The 19,952-nt window shown below is 39.3% G+C and overlaps 1 protein-coding gene across 45 annotated transcripts in view; it reads right to left on the bottom strand.

Annotated features, from left to right (window-relative positions):
* Positions 1-9,997: 9,997 nt before the first annotated feature.
* LOC114768633 (protocadherin gamma-A2-like) overlaps positions 9,998-19,952 on the bottom strand; it is a 122,787-nt gene continuing 112,832 nt past the window's right edge. For 16 of the 45 annotated variants that reach the window (XM_028961063.1, XM_028961051.1, XM_028961062.1 and 13 more), the window contains exons 2-3: positions 17,964-18,022; positions 11,619-11,761 (exon numbers count right to left, since the gene is read on the bottom strand). In XM_028961063.1, coding sequence (XP_028816896.1) covers positions 11,752-11,761; positions 17,964-18,022 — 69 coding nt within the window. In that variant the 3' untranslated portion in view covers positions 11,619-11,751. Of the gene's footprint in view, positions 11,762-14,989; positions 15,088-16,884; positions 16,933-17,963; positions 18,023-19,952 lie in introns of all 45 variants that reach the window. The other 29 variants (XM_028961020.1, XM_028961033.1, XM_028961028.1 and 26 more) reach the window with 3 other exon arrangements.

Raw genomic sequence — 19,952 nt, 5'->3', positions numbered from 1 at the left:
TCTAAATAATTTTGATTAATCATGTCTTCTTGGGAATGCTTCTCCCATATTTGGCACACTACTCCCCCCCACTGATGAGCAATGCCCTTTTTTCCACCAGATATTGATGCTTTGAGTTTAGGACAAATATTTTTCAGTCATCAGACCACGGACTCATTTATCGTCCTTTTTGCCATGGGCCTGTGACTAGTGGCATCCATCTGGCTACTACCATAAAGGACTAATTTGTGAAGTGCATTAGCTATTGTTGATGTTCTGGATTGGTCTCAGCCCAAGGCCCTTCTTCCCAGATTACTTGGTGTGGTCAGGCTTCCTAGAGAGGTTCCTAGTGGTTCCAAATATCTCTCTTTTTGTAAATAATGGAGACCACATTACTCCATTAAAGAAATCATTAAGTATCCTTCCCTTCCAAGATTTATGCATTGCCACAATCGGATCTTTATGGTCTATATACAATTTCTCTGATTGCCTTTTTTTATTTTTGCGTTGATATGCTATGTCAACTGTGAGACCTCATGAAACCCTACTCCTTATTAATTAGATAATTTCATGGCTGAGTGGGCAGGCACCAAGTTCAGCTAATTTCACTTTGAAGACCTGTGTGAACCAATAGGACACTTGCAGATGACTTGTTTACCTACGTAGTTTTGAATGTCCATTAACAACCATTACATGATTGGTAACAAGCAATCATATTGCAAAACCCTCCAAATAATTGAAATGTTGGGTTCTATGGACTTCCAGTGCCTGATCTCACAAATGCGCTTCTGGAAGAAAAAATCCATAAATACTCATAAAAATTGTGAAAAGCCTTCCCAGGACAGTTAAGCCTATGGATTAAGAATGAGATTTCATTAAAGTTCGTATGTGTATAAAGGCAGGAGTCCAAAACATTTTTTGCAAGTATAATGTGTGTGGATGCCCCATTCGTACTCCAAAACTTGTCCTTCATTTGATGATGTGTTAATGGTGGTGTAGGTGCAGTGTACACAATCTCCCAAAGGCGTTAAAGCAGGTCAAGAGCTAGCAGCTGAAGTTCATGCTATTTGCATCATTTTCATTGTCATTCATTGCTTCATTTCCACTTGTTTTGAACTGTTTAATATCTGTATTGATTTGAAGTAACCTATAACGCTTTGAAGCCCATTTGTTTTTTGTTGACTTTTATTTTGGTACTCATTTGTACTTTTGAGTGTGACTGCTTGTATGTGGTTTCAGAGCAAGAAAATGAATGTGATTTGCTGTGCAGAAGTCCTGGTTCCCAGCCAGAGGAAATTCCACATTGGAGCTGGATTGCTCAGTGCTCCTTGGGGAAAACTGGTCCTCTGAAACACACACACACACACACACACACACACACACACACACTATGATTCAGACCACACTCCCACATTTCTGTGGACATACTCCCCACCACAGCAAACTTTCGTATGATTATGGATACTTGATTCTATGTCTGGATGCACCGTGTGCGTTAAGAGACCTGGCTGAAAGAGAAAATGTTTTTTGGAGCTGTATCTGCAGGCCTGTCACATCTGAATGCTTCATACTTTCCATCAGCTGCTGCCAGACTTTCACAGGAACATTGAGAACGTTCTGACATTCTCACACTCTGCCTCACTAAAAAACAGAGGTGGTTTAGAAACATTTAGTGTGCTCATCATTGAACTGCACTGTGTTGATCTTCATATTTTGTGACACGTTAAAATACACACATCATTTTTTTTTAAACATGCAGGCTTTTCACAGTGGCCAAAATTCCAGAAATGATTTATAATGCTTTACTAAATGCAAATGAAAGACAAATTCTAGATCTGTTGCAGAAGAGTGAATGAACAGTCTTTAGTTCCACAGACAAATAAAAAGTAGGTTCCATACTTGTATTAACCTTTTAAATTCATTCAGTTTGTTTTCTTCCAGTTTTTTTTTATGGTGTTGGGGTAGATATGCTTTTTCCTTTGTCTGTATTCCGATGTCTGGAATATTGTTCTGTGTTCTTGTCATTTCTCCTTGGAGGACTCTAGACTTTTCCTTGGAGACCAAAAAGCTACTGATGTCCACTCTGAAAATGACCTCAGGAGACAATACAAAGAGTTTCTTTGGTACCCTAACATCATAATTAACTTACTAACAGTTGGTATGTTTATGTGACTAATTAAAAAATAATAATAATAAGGTCTTTGTATGCTTGTTTGGTAATATTCTATCTTGTTTGTTGGATATTTAATATTGAAGGTCTGGTCTGCTGCATAGTGTCAGGTTCTTGTGTTCATGTTTTGGGTAAAGATTTCACAACCTCAGATACTAATAAAATTGTAATACATTTTTTTAATAGATTATGCATTATGATTACAATTCATTAATGATTAAGTTGTTCAATAGATCATTAAGGTGACTGACATGACCATTATGACATTGACGTGTTCTTTTGCTAATTGCTGTTGCAATTCTGCAGTAAAATGTATAGAAAAATTAAGATTTGATATTTTTGTTAAATTGCTTACAGTATTGTAATTGGATTCATATGCATTCATCTTGCCTGTAAAATCTTTTTGATATTTGTATTCAGGTGGTGATGGTGCATCATTGAAGCTGTCTGTCTATAGGAGAAATTTTTGAATCATCTCTTGCTATAATATGAAACATTTGGTCAGTAGTAGTGTCAGACATCCCACTCTCACTCATCTGCCCTTTGACCTTTTGATCCATAAATTGCGGTTAGTCTCCATGACAATAATTTAAGAAAATATTATATGCTGATCTGTGGAAAAGGTATGTTAAAGATGACTGTTTTCTTCAAATTAGTCTAATTATGCATTCTGATGTTTTTCAAAACAAAATAATCAAAATAATAAAAAGAAAATTCATTAATAGTCTGTATGTGCAATCAAACTAAAACTGTTTAAGGCACATAATTGGCCAGTTCATCGTTTGACAGCACAATGACGCAGACTTTGATTGCCTTCACAGGTTCATTTGACTAACACCCAATCATGGCCCAGAGTTCTTTTTCTCAGGCCACATGATTGGCTGGCAGCATTTCTCTGTGGTCTCCAGGTAGCCAGCAGAACCTTATAGAGTATTCCCCCAAAACCTCCTTCCTTGTTCTCTTGTGTTATGTTCTCTCCCTTATAAAATGAATGTGTCCTTCTCAAGCCTTGCATAATCAGACCCTTTATGTGCTCAGCATAAGCTTCTCTTGGAGCTGGAATGCACATGTTTTTCATGTGCTAATTGTTCTGTCTTTTCCTTACTCCTGTCTCATTGCTTAGCAGTGTTTTGCTCAGAAAGACAAATCAGTACATTTTCACAGCCCTATGCTTTTGAACTCAGTTTTAATTAAATGGCCCATGATGAGTAATGAAATACCACCTCAGACTGGAAGTACAAATTCAGCTGTAAATATGATATACACTTACCACATATAGTCTGAATCCCAAAGCTGTCCTTTTTTACCTTTAGGGTGTTGGTTTGAGAATAAAAATCCCCATCACAACAACCACCAACACAGTGATGTAGTCATTGATTTAATTTGACAATGAATCAACATAGGACTTGATCATGAATATTTAACCTTGTGTCTACCAGTATGTGAAATATTCCACCACCTTTATATGAACTTCCATATATCACAACACCACCATACACACATGGTGTAGTTGTGTACACAGGTGTTCCTTTATTAGAAACATTTTGTTAGTCATTGTGCCTGAACACCTGCTTTCTTTTCAATCGTTCCTTGTCCAATGCCAGTTGGGTCATGTCTTGTGGTGAGGTTGCAGTATTTGCAGTAAACCTGGCCTGCTGACATCACTGCAGTTTACTCAGCCCTCACCGCTGATTCATACACCACTGCGTAATACAATCCATTTCAAATGTGCCAAAGATTCCCATTTCCCATATTTAACAGCCTCACCATTCCTGTTTGGCAGAGAAGGATGATTTGAGGAGTGTGTTTTAGGGTCTTCCTCAGTTTTTCAGGCAACTGAATAAAATAGACATGGACTACACATGAGTCCTGGGAGTTAAGCTGATTGGTCTCTTCTGTCTGCCAGAGTTGAACAGGACATAGCAGCAGGAGAATTGGCCTGTAATACAAAAAGGGCTACTGATGCAGCACAGACAGCAGAAAGTTCTAGCAAAAAGTCAAGTCACAATTTTTAGGAAAATATATTTACAAAAAAGTGACCAATGAGGAAACATTTTCAGCAGTTCATGATAATGTCAGGCCTGTTGTTCTAGAGTCACATTGGGCATATTTGTCGGCTCTGCCATGTGTGCAGCTCAGAAAGAATGCTGCCAGAATATCAATCAGTGCCGAGAGTGAGACCACCCCACCTCCCCACCGCATCTGTGGTGGGTCTCTGACAGCCCAGGAAATCTTTAATTTTTCAGAGGCGGCCTGAGTGAAAGGAATAGTCCATGTGCACACTGTACAGTCAGTAATATTACTATAGTGGTGGATCTTTTTATTGAAAAATAATGTACATTTGAAATGTGACATGAGGACCAACCAGAGCCTAAAAGTGCTCAAAGTGATCTCACAGACCAGAAAGATGGAGAAATTAGAATTTTTATTTATTTATTTATTATTCATTTAAAAGTTGCTATATGCTATTCTTGGAGATCAGAGTCTCTAGATTTATTCCCTGATTTTCATAATATAAAATAATTAATTTGCACAGTCCAGCATACAGTAAATAAATCAAGCATACAACCCACCTACACTACAAAAAGTGATTTATGGGGAAAATATTTAATGAGATGCAGCAGCAAGTGATAACAGAAAAAAAGCTGGCTAAACGTAAAAAAAAAACATTTTATTATTCTGTCACACCTAATTTTTTAGCATTGTTGTGATGTATCAGCAGGTTATTATCATTTTTTTACATTACGTCAGTGCTAAAATATTAGGTTTGACATATTAATTCCATTTTAAACTTCAAATGGTTTTGCCAGTGTTTACTTTTTTCATTGTGATATCCATGATTTAGAAAAACACTATGGTATGCTATGAATGAGACTTTTTAGTTCACAGGTTGCTTGATACAGGGTTAGAACATTAAACAATAAACATATAAAACAATAAAATTTATTATACAAAATGTTTAATATACACTATGACTAGTATGAAAGTTTTGCAGTATGACTAAATGAGAGGAGGTTGTGGGTATCAGTGTAAATACAGTTTTTTGTATCAGCCTTGCAGCAGTTGCCCTGTTAAACTGAGGCACATTAGTCACTGCAGTCACATGGCTTGTCCCACATGTCCCCAGGCCATCATGCATGTCACAGTCATAAATGGGTTTGTCTGCAGGTCAGATCTTTTCATTTATGATTAACAGTGGTGTGGTGGTTTTTTTCCTGTGTAATTTGTGTGCAGACAGGACTCTTATCTATGTTTGTGTGTGTGTGTGTGTGTGTGTGTGTGTGTGTGTGTGTGTGTGTGTGTGTGTGTGTGTGTGTGTGTGTGTGTGTGTGTGTGTGTGTGTTTTTACACATGTAGTATGTGTCTGGGTTCCAGGCTGGTGTCACAGGTTAGTATGAAGTTCCAGTTTGATGGTTGGACTAGACACACATGCACACTTCACCAGTCAGCACTGAGTGCTGTGGGCTGACCTATTTTCATTGTTTTGTTAGTTAAATTCTGCCTTTTTGTTCCTGATGATCTGTTTTGCATTGACGTTTGGTTCATATAGTGTGAGTAGGAATGGTACAGTCTGTGTATGTGTGTGAGTTCTGTGTATGTGTGTGAATTGGCAATCAACAATGTGAGAAATCACCTCTGTAGCCCAAAATGTGTGAGTTGATGAGACTTTAAACTAACACACCCTTGACAGGCTTGACCATGGTAGAGTAAAGAGGAGTGGAACAGAGAGGACGTGTGTGTGTCTGTCTGAAGGGACCTTTGACTTCCCTGCTGATTCTTTTGCAGCGGGGCTTTCATGTGTCTATCAAAGACAAAATTATGGGGTTAATTACAACAAGCCCACATGCATACACACATAGACACACTGTCTTTCTCTGCCCTTAAAATGACACGGAATTCAGTCCCTTGTTCTTTGTTGTCTTTTTCAGTCACTTCCTCTGCAAACTAGCAGTGGGATAAAATATAACAGGCACAGTTAAGGACAGTGACATGTTTAAATAAAAATTCATTTAATTAAAAAAACATAATTACCTGACATTTCAATTATTTTAGAATAGTTTGTTTGAAGACAACTGTGCAGTCTGTCAACATGAGTGATATCATTATATTTTATTAGCTTGTTACCATGGTTAGCAAGACCTCATTTTGATTTTTTGACTCCCTTCCCCCATTCTTCATACTTAGTTTTTTCTTCAGCCTTCAACCTTTTTTCCTCATTATTTCTGCCCCAGGATACTCTAAAACTGGTGGGTAGCCGTAGTGACTCAAGAATGAAGATTTTTGTCTATCCAATATGGTGGTAGTAGCTTATTAACTTGTCTGTGATTCAAAAGATCACTGTTACAGAATCACTTAATACCATTGTGTCCCTGAACAAGACTTGTAACCAGGGGAACTGTCCCTTTAACTAAAGATTGTACGTTGCTCTGCATAAGGGCATATACTAAATGGCTTAAATGTAAATGCAATTTTTGAGACATCTGCATTGGCATCTTCACTTTCTTTTCTCCTTGTTCATGGAATGGGCCTGATCACTCTTCTCTTCTCTCATCATGTGTCTGGTGAATGGAGAGGAGGAGCCACTGTAGATGGGGGTGTTCCTGTTTGGAGCTGAAAGAAGTAGGGCAGTGGATCTGCGGTGACAAAGCAAGGCTCAGATTTCCCAGGGTTCTGCAGCAGTGGCATATTAATTAATGCAATCCACAGCCACAGTACAGTATCACTGGCTGAGAGGAATTTGATTTAAACACAATTATGCTTTTCCCTCATTTCTTATGCAGAGCTTGATTACAAATGTGTATGCCTTCCTTTTTTCACAGCTGAGAGGCCATACTCTAACCATACCAAAGCATACTCTACAGCCTTTGTGTAATTTATACTGGGCTACACTTATAACAGTCTTCTTCACCTTCCTTATACACGAAACACTTATAGATGGAGGTTCTGCATACACCGGACCATCACCAACTATTCTGAAGAGCTGTATATGGTACACGTGTATTTATGAAACCATGCTTTTTAACCTAAAATTAGAGTAATTATCTGTTTGCAGAAGTGAAGTGGGTAATCCTGAAATAACTGAGCAGGTGGGATTACAATAACATGCTGTCATGGTACTAAAGAGGAGAAAAGCATCTGCGTGACTAACATGCTTTGCATTCACACTCACTTGCACACATTTGTCCTCACATTCCAAACGAACGATTCTCCCTCCCCAATTTCTTCTTGGAACCTTCTTGGAACTAATACACTGGAAGAGCAGATTTACTCTCATAGGTCAGTTGCTGAGCTTTTTTTTTTTTTTTACATAGCAAGAGTCAGTTTAGGTTGTACTGATCATTTTCATTCTGCTCTGCTACCAAGAAAACATGTTGACCATGAATTTAAATTTATTTACAGTAATTATGATAAAAATATCTTGATGTGCTAAGGCTGGGCATTGTCCTGTTTATTGTCCTTTCCTGACCTTTGTATTAAAGTCAACTTTAATACAACGTCATCCAGTCAAGAATAGAGTTCAATTCATCTTTGTTAGGCTGTCCTAGTGTACCATAACCACGTAATTCTGTACCAGTTGTACAATGCCACCGTCTGCCACTATTTATGTCTGCACTAAATCAAGCACCCAGACACCCTCCAGAGTCCAATAATGAGACCACCAGAGGGATATGAATGTGGACATGGACTGCTGGCCCCACCACAACCCTGGGACCCAAAAACAAACTCATGAATCTGAGCATCATTGGCATAAACAATAATGGACTTTATACTATTGTTTACCCAGTTTTAATAGTAACACTGGGTAAACAAGAGTCACTCTTACTACCCTGGAAGGGGGTCCCCCTCTGAATCACTCCTTCCCAAGACTTGTGTCCAGGGTCTAAGTATGAGGGTTTATCATAAGTATATCATTTGTATGTCATTTTTAGTGGTTGTGATTTTGGACTATACAAAACATAAATTGTTGTTGTTATAGTATTATGGTTGTGATAAAAGAAAACTATTCAATGTCTTGTGCCCATTGAACATACAATGGCTTCTTTAAACATGAAAGGCTGTGGGTGTTCTACATGCAAACTTTTTTGAAAATAGTCAGTAGCTATAGACAAAATCTTCTCTTTACCTTTAGAGACAGCCACAAACTCTTTCCTCACCTCGCTTTCCCCCTGGCTCTCCGATACATTGTGCAACAATCGAAGAGTACTACGAACAGCAGAAATAAATACAAGAAATCACAGCTTGACTCAGACCTACTGTTTTAGCAGAATCTTCTATGCAAATTTTCCATTAACCTTACTTCTGTTAAAACTGCTTTCTGCATGGCAAAACTGGAAGCCTCTACCCACAACCCTCAAAAACTCCACAACATTTTCTTATCTCTACTCAACCCTCCAAATCCCCCTGCCCAGTCTTCCCTAGCTGCTGCTGATTTTGCCAACTTCTTCACAGGGAAGGTTGAACAAATCTGTAAGACATTCTCCACCACAAATCCTACTCTACCCTCTGAAGATTCTACAATTGTTCTAAATAAGTTTCTAAGCTCACATCAGATTAAATCATTCAGATCATATCTACATGCAATAAAACCACCTGTCCACTAGATCCAATCCCTTCCGCAATGCTCCAAACCATCTCTCCGGACCTCATGGTAGTAGCTATGGTAGTAGTAGGTGGTAGTGGCCTAGTGGGTAACACACTCGCCTATGAACCAGAAGACCCAGGTTCAAATCCCACTTACTACCATTGTGTCCATGAGCAAGACACTTAACCCCAAGTTGCTCCTGGGGGGACTGTAAGTGGATAAGTGCGTCTGATAAATGCTGTAAATGTAAATCCCTTTAATTTCTTGTATACCACTACCAGCACTCAGATGATTGCAAACGTAAGTTGGTTTACATGAGCTTCCTGTGGTGTGTGTTCATGTTCCACATGTAATTGCTGATTTGGAGATCACACAATCTCAATGCACAGAGTTGTTTGTATAAGTGAACATAAAATGCATAAAGGCATTAACACCTTTTGTTTAAAAAAATGTTAGTCATAAAGAGTCATTTGTTCTCCATTGCCTTTATTCTCTTCCTCTTCCTCAATATTCCTTCCATCTTTTTCTACTCTGACCACAGTTGAATAAACATATTCTGCAGTATTGACTAACAATGGCTTTGGCTGAAGTAAAATACAAAGGCTGGCAGAAATAAAGAGAAGAATATTTTCTCATGAAAGTGAACATTGTGTGAGCCAACTGAATCCCTGACTTTTTAAAAAATGTTACATTACTACAGCTAAAAGAGCTAGCATATTTAGCTTAAATGCTAAACAAACAAATCAACATGTCATCTGATATCACGCTCTTCATTCATATCACAAAAGCCCCTCATTAATACATTAAAAGGTTGAATATAGTATTGTTGATAGCAGCATTTGTATGTTTCTGTGCTAAAATTGCCTGGTATCATAGACGTTCGACCTGAAAATCCTTCTAGATTCAGCACTAATGGTTTGGATTGTTTGGACATCTTCTTATACATCTTCCTGGTTCAGAGTAGCTTGAAGACTAATTTAATACAGGGCGATTTAAAACTTCACCCATCAAAACATCATTCATGCAAAATAGCTTGCACTGTGTTGCGAGATATGTACTGAATCACCTACAAAACTGTGTGTTTAACTGCTGTGACTACTTAATGCACACTTAAAACACTTATTGTGCAAAGACAATTATGCCCAAAATATTAAATTCAAAATCAATCTGGCAACATGGAGCACGAGCTCCTATCTCAATCCTTCTGTTTATGGCCATATTATATCTTCATAAAAAGTTGTTCATGGAAAAAATACGTCCATATGTCCACAAGCACCATGGTGTACATGGTTACATAACCTTTTATTTGAAATGTCAGTGTTCAAGAGAAAATAAAACAGCAATATAAATATTAGCATATAAAATAATAGCAACATGGGGAGCCAGGAGCAAAGCGATTTATAAGGGGAATATTACAGGAGGATATAGAGCATTATGCCATCAGCAGACACACAAACATATATATTTATATTCAACTTCTTCATATAGACATTAAGGAGGAGTGCACAACCGAAAGCCACAAAAGGAGCATGGGGAAATTAGAGAAAGAGGTTAGAGAAAGATTCTTTATACACTTTATGTTTTCATTATTATTACAAAGTAGAGAGAGGGAGAAAAAAATGCAGAGAAAGGGAAAAAGCTAAGAATGTATGCGTTCTGTGTAATTTCTCTAGTCTACATGTCACGTTTTTCTTTCTGAATAGGTTTTCTATAGCAATGCTAGTTGGGCTCAAGAATCATAAAGATACTACACTGCTACACAACTTATTTTTTCTTTTTTCAAAAAAAAAAAAAAGAAAAAAATTCAACACATTCCAGTAGTAAGCCATGAATCAAGACCTCTGAATGAGAATAAAATAAGGCTGCCAGTTATTTACAGGGATTACTTGGAAGGAGGGGGGGTCTGACTAGTGGTATCTTTTAATTTGATGGATCTGCCATGCAATTAGATATCCACCAACCTGGATACCACTATACATTCAGTGAGTCTGATGTCCCACAGCTTTCTTCTTCTTTTGTTACATTAAATATACCAAATTTATCAAATTAACCTGGTTTTATTTTTAAATGTGGTCTATCATATAATACTGCACACCTAACTATACTATAATAAAAGTGCTGGTGTGGTTTTAATAGGGGATCTGGTGTAATACTTTCTGACTTATATTCCAAATCCTTCATTAACAGTGCATCTCTCTCTATGTGTTTCTCTATGCAAAGCAGAAGGTGTGAAAATGGATTTATACATACAGCAAGATAATGTAACCAGGCTTGGCACCACTGAATACCACAACCCCCCACAAAAATAAATCCATGGCATTGCCCATTAAAAAAATGGTGTTTAAGACTGACTCGACAATCAGCTGAGAAACAAAAAGAAAGAAACATTTCCATCTGTGAATATAATCTATCATAGTAAAGACTGCTGCTGTTAAGTTACAGAAAAACACAAATGGCAACACAAACTCTTCAGACAGAGGTGGATTAAATGATCAGACACGCTGAATCACTATTCTCCAAAAACAACTGCCAAAAAAAAAAAAAAGAAATGAACATCAACAGTTAAACCTCAGTGACATTCAGAAATGGGGGAAAAAAAATCCTTCATGATGCAGATATTACCGGAGTACTTATCATAATCAAACATGGCGTCTGGGATGGAGGTCAGAAGTGGAGAAGGAGAAGAAACAGAGACGACTGCCTTGCTTTATCCTGCTTTAACTATCCTGTCTACTTCTTCTCCTTCTTGGTAGACTTCTTCTTGCTGGCAGGGGTCTGGGCAGCCTTAGGGGGCTCAGGCTGGGTGGCCAGGGGTTGAGGCGGGGGCAACGCTTGCTGCGGAGCCAGTTGTTGCTGCTGCTGCTGCTGCAGCAGCTGTTGCTGGGGGTTTGCAGTGAGGGTGGCGGTGCTTCCTGGGATGTAGACATTCTGCCGATAATCAGGAACGTGCTGTAGGGTAAACTGGGGGCTGTAGCGGGTGCTCAGGCCCATGGTGCCTGGACCCAGTGTGTTGGTCGCCTCACTCACCTCTGTGGGCAGAACAAGTGAAAATTTTCAAAAATTTCAGATCAATTAGATTTTAACCACACTGCAAAGCAAATAACTTTTAAATGTATACAATAAAACCTATTTCTCTTCACATGTAATGAATATAGCATAGTTTTAAATAAATGACAAAAACAAACATTGTAATATTATTAATTAGAATTCCAATTGATTTTTATCTGAAATATCCCTATAGGATTAACATACATAAAAAATATATATATTTTTTTTAAATGTTTAATCCACTGACATGACAGCACAGGCCAAGAAGGAAAAGCAGCTTTCTAACATCTGTTGTTCTGCTGCAGAGATGCATTTTTTATTTTCAGGAGAGAAATTATTGCCAAACCTCTCTGTCTCACTGAGCTAAATGTTTGCAGAAGTCCTAGCCACTGAGTCACTTCACATTAAAGAGCCATCTGAAAAATGCTTGTAATAAAACACGATTTAAGAAAAATTCTTCTTCCTCTATCCTTCTCCCTGCTAGTTTCTCAGAACACAGTGTTAATATGTTAAGTGGAAGAATTCATTTGAAATGTCTCTATTTTGAAAAAGGAGGAGCCATGTTTCTGATAGAAGAATGGGTTGATGCAATCACAACGGAAAAACTGACCCAACTTTGTCTGGCATGAGTCCATTTCTTTTCCAGAGTCATCCAGTGGAGGTGGTTGTAAGTATGACCCACTAAAAGTGAGCAGCTGTGTTTCAATAGCATTACATTGTGTCTGTACACAGGTACCCATATGAAAATTTGCCAAAGAGCTTTTTATGAATGACATGATAAAGTATCTACTACAACCTCAATTGAAGTTGTGACATTGTGAAAAACATAAATAAAAACAGAATACAATGGTTTGCAAAACTTTTGGGGCAGTGGTGGCCTAGTGGTTAAGAAAGCGTCCCCATAATCAGTAGGTTGCCGGTTCGAATCCTGATCCACCAAGGTGCCACTGAAGTGGCACTGAGCAAAGCACCGTCCCCAAACACTGCTCCCCAGGTGCCTGTCATGGCTGCGTGTGCACCGTGTGCTGTGCTGCAGTGTTTAACAATGACAATCACTTCACTTTCACTTCACTTTTTCAATCCCTATTCAACTGAATACACTATAAAGACAAGATATTTGCAAATAATTTTGAATTTGATGCCTGCAACACGTTCCAGGGGCAGCAAAACACTGGGAAAGCTGAGGAATGCTCATGAAACACAGGTGTTTTCAAGATTGGGTATAAAACAAGCACCCCTCAAAGGCTCAGTTGCTCATAACCAGAGATGGGGCAAGGTTCACCAATTTGTGAACAACTGTGTGGGTAACTAGTCCAGCAGTTTAAGAACAATGCTTCGCAATGTACAATTGCAAGGAATCTAGGGATTTGATCATCTACTGTCCGTAATATAATCAATAGATTCAGAGAATCTGCAGAAATCTCTGCATGTAAGCGGAAAGTCTGAAAAAACAACATTGGATGCCCATGACCTTTAATCCCCTCAGGCGGCACCATGACATGATTCTCTAAAGGATATTACCACGTGGGCTCAGGAATACTTCACAAAACCATTGTCAGTTAATATAGTTCATTGCTACATCCACAAGTGCAAGTTAAAACTCTACCATGCAAAGTGAAAGCCATATATCAACAACATCCAGAAAAGTCGCCAGCTTCTCTGAGCCCGAGCTCATCTTAGATGGACTGATGCAATGTGAAAAAAGTATGTTGTGGTCATTTCAAATTGTTTTTGGTTATCATGGGTGTCATGACCTCTGGGCCAAAGAGGAAAAGGATCATCCAGATTGTTATCAAAAGCAAGCATCTGTGATGATGTATAGGGGTGGCATAGGTAACTTGCACAGCTGTGAAGGCACCATTAATGCTGAAAGGTACATACAGGTTTTGGAGCAACATATGCTGCCATCCAAGCGATGTCCCTGCTTATTTCAGCAAGAAACTGCAAGGCGACATTCTGCATGTCTTACAACAGCATGGCTTCGTAGTAAAAGAGTGCGGGTATTAGACTGGCACCTGCAGTCCAGACCTGGACTTGAAAATGTGTGGTGCAAAATAATGTGCAAAATAAGACATTGGAAACCAAAGACTGCTGAGCAACTGAAGTTTTACATCAAGCAAGAATGAGAGAGAATTCCACATACACAGCCTCAGCAACTAGTGTCCTTCTCAAAAATGCTTATTGAGTGTTGTTAAAAGAAAAAGTGATGTAACACAGATGTAAATATGCTTTTTGGAACATATTGCAGACATCAAATTGTGAAGATTTGCAAAAAAAAAACTAAGTTTATCAGTTTGAACATAATGTGAAATCCATTGTTCTGTAACTGAAAGGTCAGAACTAAGAAGCATGCAGCAAGTTCCTGACTACAAGAATATGTACATTTGTCTCTGAATTTAAATAATAGAGGTTTCTATTATAGTCAATATGATTTGGCCAGAAAGAAAGAAAGAACGAAAGAAAGAGATTCTTTTAAGTTACAATTAATTTTAAATGAAAAACTATTCCTTCTTTGATATTCTACCTAATAAAAGTACTTTTGTACTTCTGAATAGCTGTGGTACTACATCAGTTTGTATTGCACTGGGAATCTTAATCTAGAGGGAATTCATGCTCCCTCACTCTTTGTGCATGTTTAGTCACTGCAGCAACAAAGCTGGCAGGAGGGATGCTGTATAAATCTGTGTGTGTGTTACAGAATGCTTGCTCTGATTAGAACAGAGAATGCACTGCATGCACTCTGTCCAAATGAGTGCGGTGTGTGTGCGGTGTTTGAGTGCATATCCATGTTTATTTGAAAATGTATGTATTCAGTAAGAATGTCTACAGTAAATTTGTGGTGGCTTGTATAATGATGTTATTGGATGAAACACACACACAAATCTGAACTTCTGAACCAGTCAGTCTTATCACCTCAGCAAAATCCAGAGACATGTTGTGCGCCACATTAATGAATCTGGCTGCATGTAAGACACCTCAGGGGGGCAAAATGAAAGACAAAAATAGATGAAACAAAACAAAAAGAAGATAAGAAAAACAAGCAAAGCCAAATAAAAAAAGGCCGGAAATGTCTTTTGATCTTATAACAGCTGATAAGACCCCAGTTGGGGAGGTGAAGCGATACGGGCCTGCAGCAAAGGTCAGAAGAAGCAAAATGGTGAAGGAGGAGAGGCAGGGTTCAGGGATGGAGAGGAAGGGGCAGGGCTCACCATTGGCAGCTGCCATCAGAGCCTGAAGCTGCTCAGCTTCAGTCGGGGGGTTTGGCCATGGTCCTGTTCCTACTGCAACCTCAGGAGTGGCGGCCGCCCTGTAGAAGAGAAGGGGAGGGGGGGTCAGCATGGTTGCCATGGGGCAGCCATTTTGTGTTCCTGTGTTCCTGGTGCGTGAAGGCGTGGCCTATTTTTCTATATGGGGACGGATGAGTCACAAACCACCTTAAACACTATCAAAACCCAACAAGTTTCCACTGCTACAGGTGAACATTTTCTTCTCTTCACACAGCAGGTGCGTCAAAGTAACCATTATTTTATCGTCCTCCTGCACCCCAACTATTGATTTCAGCTCCAGCAGCCCCTTTTTAATGAGACCAGAAAGCATGAGGTAACAGCTGCCAAAAAGTGGGGCGCCACACACACACACAAACACACATAAACACACCGCTGACGACTTCCATCTGGCCTGGATGAAGTCAAAAGCCTGTGTCTGCGTCTACGAGGAGCAAAAGCAAAAGTCCCCCCTGTTCTCCATTATCTTCACCTAATTACACAAACACACCACTTACTCTCGCAGACAGAACTGCAAGATGGGGACAAAAGCTCATTGCTGCTGCTCTGCTTACTGACAGTAAGGTTCCTCCAGAATCTGACTGTAGGTGATGGGACTGCTTCTAAATAACCAGAGACAAATCAGAGCCATAAACAAGCTGAGGAATTTCACCAGCAGCTCAGAGCTTTATCCATTAATGCGTTTCGGTTATTTCCCCCGGCTGGTCGGACATAGTGAAGAAGCTACAACAGTAGCTCTTCTCACATGGCTTTTAAAGGATTTGCTTGGGGCCTAGGGTGGGGTGCCAAGGATTTGACCCATGGTGGCTGGGCATCTACAAAAAGCCTGAAGGGTCATAGACAAGAACACAGGGGAGCTCTGTGTTTTCTGGCATTCAAAGAGTTACAGTCTCACAGGGCGCCACATCCTGATTTAAAGCATAGGGGCTGTAAAAAAAAAAAAAGCTCTTTAATGCTCCTTTGGTCTGGAAAGATAGCATGGAGACAATTAACTCCAAACATAATGTTTTGGACATCTGCACAATGCCGTTTGAGCAAAAAGGGAACTGGAATGGAAGGAGGAGGGAGGAAGATGAGGGCAGAGAGAGAAAGAAAAATGAAAAAGAAAAGAAGCGGGAAAGCAATGTGTTGCCAGATGCTGCACGCCATGGTCTTGAAGTAGGACGTCTTGCACTAAAACCCCATCAAGCTTCTGATTAGAAACAGAACAGGATCCAGGTGGGGCGCAGAAAACGTCCCAAACAAAAGCTTTGCCTCACCTCAATTATGCTGATGTCCAAATGTCCCAGCACAAGTGTCCCTGCAGGCACCTTCCCCTCCAATTTTGATACCCAGTAGAACCCATCAAAGCTTCTTATCACTACAAACAGCTTCTTAAAATGTTTTGGATGCTGCTTACAGAGATAAGATGCCTCATTTAACACTGATTAGGCCAATATTTTTTCAAGGGTTTTTTAATTTTTTGTCAAGGCCACCATTTCCTGTGGCCCGGATTATCACTTTCTGTGGTTAACAGCACATGTAGCCTTTCTGGCTGTGACTGAGTAAAGCAAGGCACATTCTTAGATGTCAAAAAACCATCAGAACAATCCAGAAACCACATGCTTAACACACAGTCAATGCTGCTTGCCAGGTAGCACTAGATATGCTGGGGATGAAAGCAGAGCTACAATTTTTTTGTTTCCAACCAAGCATGCAGTGTTTGTATCTACCAACAATGCAAACTATACCTACCACACACATTACAAAAGCAGAATTTACCAAAACAGCTCAGCAGTGCCTAGCAACAGAGAGCACTAACACTGGGTGAATCCTCCTACCTCCTAGTCGGTATCCATTTTAGATAAGTTGACTGGAACTGGATTTGACTGTAATACACATCACACATCCTGTAATGCAGTCACTAGCTCAGTTCTGTTGTTGCAGCATAAAAATATTCAGCAGATGATGCAGTAATAAATTAATTGAATCCAAATGGATTGGTTTTTAGGCACCATGCTTCCAAGGAGGAGTTGTGTAACGTGTTGTGGAAACGGTTGTGGGGCAAACTGCAGTGACTGGCAAGTTTAGAAGAATCCAAATGCCAAAACCTCTCTCCGGCCTGGACGGCCTCACTGTCTATCCTGTAGAAACAGCCAATGTCTGTGCTCTGCCTAGCTGATCACCGGCAAACTCAAGATCACTGCCAGGAAATGTTTTTTTTTCCAACAGCTGTTCTGAGGATAAAACAGGAAGAGGAACACTAAAGAATTGGATAAGATCTAACTCATCTACCTTTCCCCTGCTCAACTCTGGACTCATTGATGCCATGAATCTGAGATACAGCTATATATAATTATATCTTTAGACCAAATCATAATTGTCATCATAATTTTTCATTTGGCCCAAAATTAAATACATTTACACTCACTAATAGACAAACAATAATAAATAATATATTATAAATTTAAATGTAAAAAAAAGGATAAAACAGGAGGGTACATAGCCACTATTCCATGTTTTGTGAGTTCTGATTTAACTGATCATCTAATCAGAAAAAACGAATATTGAAATGGGTGTGTTGGTAGAAAAAAATGTTTTGCTTCCTATAGCAGCAGCCGGAGCTAAATATAAAGATATTAGCAAAAATGTACATGTGTCTCAGTTTATTTTTGTGGATATAATCTATTAACAGTTTAGACTCAAATAGTTCTTAGTCTTCATAAGTCACGCTTACAACAAAACAGCACACAAATACAAAATAAACATTCACTTCCTTGCAGCTTCTTCCTGCCAGTAGAGGTTTATTTAAGGAGTGATATGAAACATGGCAATGAATTTGGTGTTTGGTAAGACCACAAATCCACGAGTTCTTAATATGTCATAATGTGACCTCAAGGCAAAAGTCTGAGACACTCACCCACTTGGTCCAGGTCTCTGGTTCTGAGGGAAACGCCAGTCAGCACTGGGGGGCTTTTGCTGCAACCAATAAAAGGAGAACAGAGCACATTAGGACATGAAAACATGAATCTAGATTGTCAAGATCCTGAAAACAACACATCAGAAATGCATGGATAGTCCTTCATAACATCTTGTTGCTGCTGAGGTTGTCTCATTCTCAGCCATCAAAATGTTCAAAAGTAATGTTTGATGTGGTTGGCCTAGTGGGTAAGGAAGCAGAACTGTAATCAGAAGGTTGCCGGTTCAAATACCCGAACCACCAAGGTACCACTGAGCACATGGCTGCCCACTGCTCATGTGCTCAGTGGACAGAGGACACATTTCATTGGGTGCACCATGTGCTGTGCTGTGTTTCACAATGACATTCACTTCACTTCACAGATGATAAAATCTCCAAATATCATCAGAAGAATCACATTGCTGCTAAAGACACACAGCACTCATATAAAATGGTCTGACTGTGCTGAAACATATCAGAGGGAAAACTGATTCGGAACGAGTCAGACAGCGGCATGTTTGTCAATGATGATGCACCATGACCGGTCGGAGATGAAAAAACACATAGAAATTTCACCTCTCCAGAATAATTTAGTTTTTTTAATGGAATGGTCCGCAAGATGCCATTAACGAGAAAGACATCAAACAACCCATTAACCAACAGCACCAAGAGACTATTAATAATTATTAATTTCACACCGCTGTTCACTACCCCTTTTGATCCAATGGTTTTCATGGAAACAGGAAAACTGGAAAGCGGTTTCACACATGGCACCAACTAGAACTACAAACCTCATGTGTTGTCAGTTGGGAGCGAGGTTAAATGCTCACAGTCAATTTTTTTTTTCTCATTGATGGTTAGCACAGAGTTTGGCTCAACCCATAAATAGCCCCTACTTCATTGCAATATTGCCCTGTAGTAGTAGCTAAGGAAGTGGACATGTAATTGAAGGGTTCAAATCCAAAACCATCAAGGTGGCCCTGATCAAGGTGGCATTGATCAAGGAATTGTCCCCACACTCTACACCACGGGTGCTTTTTATGGCTGCCCACTGCTCACTTAGGTGATGGGTTAAATGCAGTGGACACATTTCATTGTGTCACTGTGTGCTGTGTTGCAGTGTTTCACAATGACAATAACTTTCACTTTCACTGAAAGTAGGAGATATAGAACGACTTTCTCTCCCTCCCTGAATGTGGTCAGACACTGAATAGCTTCCTGGCTTCATTCCACCTGCAGACCTTAACGAAGAGAACTTCCCCCCGAAAGCAGATAAACCAAAGCGGAGAAGAGGGGCTGATTATTAAACCGAGATAGATTTATTAACAGGCCTCTCCTGCCAAAGAAACACAAAACTACACTACATACACTACAAAAAGTTTGGATGCACCTTCTCATTTATTGGACTTGCTTTTTTTATATTACAGAACAAAATTGAAGACACAGGACTGAGAAATAACACATAGGACGTTATGTAACAAAAAAAAAAAAAATCACAAGCCAGGCAAAAAGTTCATTCGAGTCTTGACAAATCAGGGAGCTTTTGCTGTGATGGTAGCATTTCACTTAAGTTAGGCAACAGGGATGGTTTCCAACAATCTTTAAGCTTTATGCTGAACACTTTCTTGTCATTCACTCATTTTAATGAGCATCTCATGAAGCAGCTTTTGGTGATGACAACAGTGGTCAAAGCAGCTCTGAACGTAAAAAAAGGCGACTCTGAAAAAACTGATTCATGAAACATTCACTTTCTCCTGATACAACATTCTTCATAATGACTATCTGCATAACCGCCACATCCAAACTTGATGTAATAAAGCAACACTTTTATCAACAAAAGCACAAAATGTAAATATCCACTAAAAAACACAAACCAGACACGTAAACCCAAACAGGTCACAAAAATAACACAAGATATAGCCACTTCAGTGAAGAGAAGAGTTCAGTTTT

The sequence above is a fragment of the Denticeps clupeoides genome, chromosome 18 (genome assembly GCF_900700375.1).
Source record: "Denticeps clupeoides chromosome 18, fDenClu1.1, whole genome shotgun sequence".
In the NCBI taxonomy this organism is placed as follows: domain Eukaryota; kingdom Metazoa; phylum Chordata; class Actinopteri; order Clupeiformes; family Denticipitidae; genus Denticeps; species Denticeps clupeoides.
This window is presented reverse-complemented; position numbering and strand designations above follow the sequence as displayed.